The sequence below is a fragment of the Musca autumnalis genome, unplaced genomic scaffold (assembly GCF_047663935.1).
Source record: "Musca autumnalis isolate F117 unplaced genomic scaffold, ASM4766393v1 scaffold_4, whole genome shotgun sequence".
In the NCBI taxonomy this organism is placed as follows: Eukaryota; Metazoa; Arthropoda; class Insecta; order Diptera; family Muscidae; genus Musca; species Musca autumnalis.
The window spans coordinates 48,662,064-48,668,603 of record NW_027411977.1 but is presented as its reverse complement, the minus strand read 5'-3'; the positions used below and the strand labels follow the sequence as shown (position 1 = coordinate 48,668,603).

The 6,540-nt window shown below is 35.2% G+C and overlaps 1 protein-coding gene across 1 annotated transcript; it reads left to right on the top strand.

Annotated features, from left to right (window-relative positions):
* The first annotated feature begins 1,967 nt into the window (after window positions 1-1,967).
* On the top strand, window positions 1,968-5,988 carry LOC141402929 (protein takeout-like). Its single transcript, XM_073985055.1, has 5 exons — window positions 1,968-2,136; window positions 2,280-2,372; window positions 5,237-5,393; window positions 5,471-5,604; window positions 5,684-5,988. The coding sequence occupies exons 1-5, from the start codon at window positions 2,043-2,045 to the stop codon at window positions 5,986-5,988; spliced, it is 783 nt and encodes a 260-aa protein (XP_073841156.1). The 5' UTR covers window positions 1,968-2,042.
* The last annotated feature ends 552 nt before the right edge of the window (window positions 5,989-6,540 follow it).

The window sequence follows — 6,540 nt, the reverse complement described above, 5'->3', positions numbered from 1 at the left end:
CTGTATAGAATTTCACTCACTATTTTCTACGTTTATTTTGCTTTTGTTTTCTGTTGAATTCTCTGCCCCATTTGTTATGATTGTTGCGTTTTAGCTTAATAGATTTTCTGCATTGTGAAGTCATTCTTAATTACCTCCTCTACTCTCTCGGATTCATTACATCTGCTCCATTTGTAGTATATGTATATTCATCCGCCTGTTTTTCTGTGTGTATACATATTCGCAAATCAATAGCCATTTCGTTTGGACATTGTAGAACAAACATTATAGATTCAGGATTCTAGAACAGTATGTGCGAGCGAGTATAAATACGGGAGAATAGCAGGTGGGTGAGTGAATTGTCAATCATACCACGAACTAAAACCGTCAGTAAAGTAAAGTGTACTTTCATTTACTAAGCTTTTTAGAATCATAATCTAATTTGCTATCGAAGAATATAACAATGTCTAGATATGATTAAGTTAGATCTTATTCCGTAACAATATGTATCGGGTGTGAGAGAGTGAGGACTTACGACGCACATAACAGGTTAAGTACTACAGAAAATACGATCAATCAGATCAACAATCAATCAATTTAAAGGAAATTATATTGACAAACTATTAAACAATTCTCCTCTACCACAGTTTGCTGTAGGGTATAATAAATAAATTCGAATTTCAATGAACTTAAAAATATTTGAAAACCAGTTTAAATTTTTACAATAACATAAAATAGATATTCAAAATTTTATTATTTCGTCGGTGTCATGCTTAAGTGTTCCATACGCCATTTTTGACATTTTGAGATAAAGGTACCTTACAAGGTTTTGAACCATGCTCTTTCGGATTTTTTGGTCGGTTTTTCTCTATCTCTTATAGTTTCTGAGATATTCAGATGCCAGTATGTTCCATATCCGCTTTGTGACCCAAAAAATCTTGTCGTTTTGTTCCATATCCATAAAGCCTGGCGTATGGAACAAAACAACTTTGAACTTTTTAGTTCCATATCCATGTCGTTTGGCGTATGGAACAAAAAGAGACAAAAACGAATTGTTCCGCACCAAAAATGATGGCGTTTGGAACAAAAAATTGCCCATTTTTGCCAAGTTACGGAAAAGTGTGGCGTATGGAACAAATTTTTATAAAGGACTTGGTTTAAAAACTGAAGAATAATAGTTTCTAAATTCAAATATTTTTGAATATTGTATTGTTATATGAATACGAAAATTTATAAATCGTTTAAACAAAAAATCCCTTGTTTAAAGACAAAATTTTGATGTAAGTCCACAAAAATATACGCAAAAACGTCCATTCGGCTTGAAGCTAACCGACTACAAAAACGGTATTATAAGAAAATCGCGTTTAAATGTTTTATGTTAGCTTAGAAATGCAAAATATCAATCCGTTTTGTCCGATCGAAATTTTTACCACAAAAAAGTAGTGATAATGGAGGCAATCCCTTAAATAAATCTTAAGGAAACCTTTAATTATGGTCATTATTGTATTTATATGAGAAAAATAAATGTTTCATTTAAAGTCCTGATTTTTAAACTCCACAGTAGAACACTTCATATAAGGGAGGTGGAACCCGATTGATAAAAAGTGTTTTGGTTGAAATGTGACAAAATGTGTTCCATGTGACCCAAACTGCCAAAAACACGAAAAAAAGATTCCATGGAACAATTCAGCAACTTTTTGCAATTATAAAAATTGGCCATAACTTCTAAACTATCACAGATATCTGACTATAATAAAATACTGATATATTCTATGTGTTTAGTTAAGTAGAACTGAGATCTTAAAGTATTGGATTATTGCACCATTTTTATCCTGTATGGCCTTAAACATTAACTTGAGTTTTTCTCGAATCAGGCAAATGGCGTATGGAACACTTAAGCATGACACCGACGATTTGTTATTTGTTTACATTTTGTTTATAAATGATCATGCATTCCAGCATTCTCTGCAGTTAAATTTACATTAAACATCAAGTCGGATACTTATTAAATATTCAATTTATAATTTAATACCTCAGTATTGTTTTCAAAATAAATCCATAATATGACAAATGTACTAAATATCTGTATAATTGCTGCCCTTACATGGACCGCAACAATAACAGAGGTAAAAGGTGCAAAAATTCTCACTGAAAAACGTAAGTAGAAAATGTTGTGCCAAACTTTTTGGCTTAACTGCCACATTTTGTGGCGGGTATGAAAACATCAAATATTGTCGTCGGTTACATTGCTAAAAAGTACTTAAATATAATTTTTAAATATATATATTCTTGCATTGCAGCGGCATTTCTGGAAATATGTAAGCGAACCGATAATGGATTTGGCCAATGTTGGGCTAAAAATCTGGAAAAAATGTTTCATGAGTGGAAAGCAGGTGAGAATAATTGCAACCACTGTGCTACAATTTTAAACGTCGGACGGAAAAATGTCCTTTCCATAACCTGATCACACTATCTGTATCTGTTTAGGATTTTTTCACTCTCCAGCTTTTCCACATACCTCTATTTTCCCGTGGAGAAGATTTTTATACTCTCTCCTTTTCTCCCGATGGGGAATACCTTGGCATGATATACATTATCTGAAAGAGGAGGACATTCATTCATTGGTCCAGTCGAGTGAAATATGCTGTGGCTGTCGGTACTGATCCGATTCGTGTTGCTTATAGATTTGTCCAACTCTAGGAAAAATTGTTTAAAATAAGAAGACCCTATTCGAACAGTCTAGAAAAACGTGGTTTTAAACAAAGAGACTGTTAGAAAATGTGCAGGATGTTTGTAGTTGGAGAGGCTCTTCCCGGAGGGGAAGAAGACTACAAATCCATACTTCCTTAGAAAATAGTCTGAAAGGTGCAAAAAACCCTATGACACCGTGTGTAGTGGTTGAGGCGCAAGATAACTCTCGAACAGATCTGTCGATTCGGTCTAAAGATTGGCCTTCGTAATATTTTGTCCACATCGGTCCACACCTTCAGGTACCTCCCCCACAATAGTTCAGAAATGTTCGGACAAATTGTTCCACGATAACTCTTGAAGGATTTGGTCCATACTTTACACATCCTAATATATCAACCAGATATATGTCAGGTTTGAATACAGACTATATTCGTCCATTCCTTCGGTTTCCTTCCACACAAAATTTCGGATAAGTTATGTTTAAGACCTGCTCTCGAATCACTTTGATTTCTGTTGAAGTAACTTGCTGCATCACGTACGACGGTAAAAGTTTTTTAGTGGCAAGTCCATACTTCTTGAGAAAACAGGTTAAAAGGTGTAATAACCTCTATGGCGCCAGATGTAGTTGCTGGAGATCACGATAAGACTTGAACTGATCAACCGATTTGGTCCAAAATCTGGCCATGATGAAGGCCAAATTTAGTTTCAGTTCGAAGATGGGCAACAACTTCCGGTATTCCCCCCTAAATATAAAAAATGTATATAAAATGGTATGCACAGTATCTGTTGAACGGGGCAACCAATTTGGTCCAAACTTTTAACTTCTAAAATGGCCGATATCGATCTTCTCCTCAGGGTATCTCCTGCACAAATGTTCAACATTTGTGTCTAAGTGCAGTTTAGGGTCTGTTCGAAGATCTTTTGGAAATGAATACCTATGCTGTTCATTGTAGTCCTGTTAGTCCCAGCGATATTATGTTTCCGTGGACAAGTCCATGCTTCCTGGCATAGATTTAAAAGTTATACGATGATCCACCGGAATTACTAGTGGGCCCGATATCTATCAAAAAGATATGACTCTCAAAATAAGATCCACTTCCATAAATGACTATGTCGGTCCATTCCTTTATGTACCTCCTCCGCAACACTTTTGAACATTAATCCTAGTTCACATTTTTGTCTGCAAGTTCAAATGTCCAAAAAGGGGCACAAAATGCTGAAAAGACCCTAAATACATTCGATCTTTTCGTAGAAGATAATTTCAATTCACATAGGCTGAGAGTACATCTCTGTCGGCAAAACCGACTGATACTTTTTACTTGTTATACCCTCCACCATAGGATGGGGTATATTAAGTTTGTCACTACGTTTGTAACTACTCGAAATAATCATTGTAGACCCCACAAAGTATATATATTCTTGATCAGCGTGCAATTCTACATCGATATAGCCATGTCCCGAAAGCGAGCTATGTAGGTCCACGCTTTCGTATAGCCCCCATACAAAATGACGCGTGACGCGTCGTCGTTTTAAGGAATTTTTAAGATATTTGGCCCATTTTACCACCGAATTGGTTGTAATATGGTACTTTGTGTCTCCAGAGGCCAAAAAATATTCCTACCAAAGTTGGGTTATATAGGTCCACGTTTTGGTATAGCTCCCATATAAGGCCCCATATAAAGTACGCGTCATTTTAATATATTTTGAATGTATTAGACCCATTTGACAACAGAATTGGTTGTAATTTGATATTTTGTGTCTTCAGAGGCCAGAAAACATTCCTACCAAAGTTGCGTTATATAGGTCCACGTTTTGGTACAGTCCCCACATAAGACCCCTTATAAAGTACGCGTCATTTTAATATATTTTGAATGTATTAGACGCATTTGACCAAAGAATCGGTTGTAACTTTGTATTTTGTGTTTCCAGAGGCTAAGAAACATTTCTACCATAAAATGTTTATATAGGTCCACGTGTTGATATAGCCCCCATAATACAATATCTCCCGATTTTCGATATTTTGAACGTTTTAGCCTCATTATCACACCGATATGGCTGAAATTTGGTATTTAGTCTTCTTTAGGCGTATAAAACTTTCCCCCCCGAAATTTGTAGGTATAGGTCCACGCCATCATATAGCCCCCATAGAACGGTACCTTCCGAATTTCGGTATTTTGAAGGTTGTGGCCACATTATTCCACCGAAATGGCTGAAATTTGTGGTGGAGGGTATAAAAAGTTCGGCCCGACCGAACTTAACGCTTTTCTTACTTGTTTATTTATCAGAATCAGAAGTTTGGGTAATCGACTCGATTTTGTGAAAAGTTACATACAGCTCTAGTTTATGGCCTGCATATAATGCTACCTCCTTAATTAGAGTCATTTTCAAACTTTTCTATTATATTTTACTGAATTTTATAAATAAAACCCTTTCTTCCAAAAATTAAGAACACAAGCCCTAATTTCCATATAGGTTCCATATATTTGTACCGCCCGATTTTATAGTTAATGTCCCTATTTTATCACACACATACAAATTTTAAATTCTTTCACATATTTTTATGTAGGTATTCCTGGTCTCAAATCGATTGGTTCATTAGATCCGTTGCATGTAAAACGTGCCAAAATAACACAAGGTGCCCAGGGTGGTGCCATTTCAATAAACATGGAATTGGCAAATGCAGCATTATCTGGTTTAGGTGGAACAATTGTTGAGGATGCAGGGTAAAGAACAACACAAATCTGGTAACTAAGGAATTTGAAAAATAGTAAAAAACATTTTTTTTCAATAATTCCATTAGATCTAATGGCAACAATTTGGATTTGAAATTAAGAGTTACGGTACCATACTTCAAATTGACCGGTGATTATACAATGAATGGTAATATCTTAAGTTTGGTACTAAACAGCCAGGGTAAAGCTCTTATGACATTTGGTAAGTAAGAATGCACTTTTCGAAAAAATTACATAGAAAATATGAACCACAATATTGTTATGCTTTTTTTAATTTATAGAAAACGCAATTTTCACCTTTAATATCCATCTGAAATTGCATAAAAATGGTGAAAACACATTTGCCGTAATAGACAAACTTCACTTGGTTTGGGAAGATAATGGTGGAATGCAATTCCACTTGGATAATCTATTCGGCGGTGATAAAGCTTTGGAAGATAGTGCCCACTCTTTGTTGAATGACAATTGGCGTGCCATTTTTGAAGTTCTTCGTCCAGCTTTAAGTCAAACTGTTCAATTTGTTGTAAAGGAAATTTTAAGTAAAATATTAGCCATTATACCAACGAAACATTACATGATAGAATAAAACATATTTATATAGCACTTTGTTTTGTTTCTATGAGTAATCTTTTATTTACGGTAACATCCATAACATAGGATACATATTCAAAGGCCTCCGTGCATAAGCGGTTGAGTAAATAAGTAAGAATGACGAGCCCTTTACTTCTGAAAAACATACAGTTGGGAAATTCGGGAGCCACATAAGCCGATTAACCCATTATAAAGTAATGTAACTAAGCTACCGTCTGCACTACCTACTACTAAAAATGTTACCTAATACTAAGTAATGAGTACAGCAGCACAGAACATGTGTTTCCGACTACAAGTTGTGAGTTCAGCATTCACCTTCGAAAAACTAGTATTTTTTTAATAACAACAAGTAAAAAAATATCAGTTGGCTTTGCGACAGAGATATACCCTCAGCCTATGTGAATTGAAACTTTCATCTACGGACAGGTCGAATGTATTTAGTGTCTTTTCAGAATTTTGTTTCCCATTTTGGACCTTGGACTTGCCGACAAAAATGTGGATTAGGATTAGAGTTCAAAAAAGTTGCGGAGGAGATACATAAAGGAAT

Coding starts and splice junctions, on each gene's coding strand:
- LOC141402929 (XM_073985055.1), top strand. CDS start 2,043: ATGACAAATGTACTAAATATCTGTATAATTGCTGCCCTTACATGGACC. Junction 2,373..5,236: donor GTTTCATGAGTGGAAAGCAG/GTGAGAATAATT, acceptor ATTTTTATGTAG/GTATTCCTGGTCTCAAATCG. Junction 5,394..5,470: donor ACAATTGTTGAGGATGCAGG/GTAAAGAACAAC, acceptor TAATTCCATTAG/ATCTAATGGCAACAATTTGG.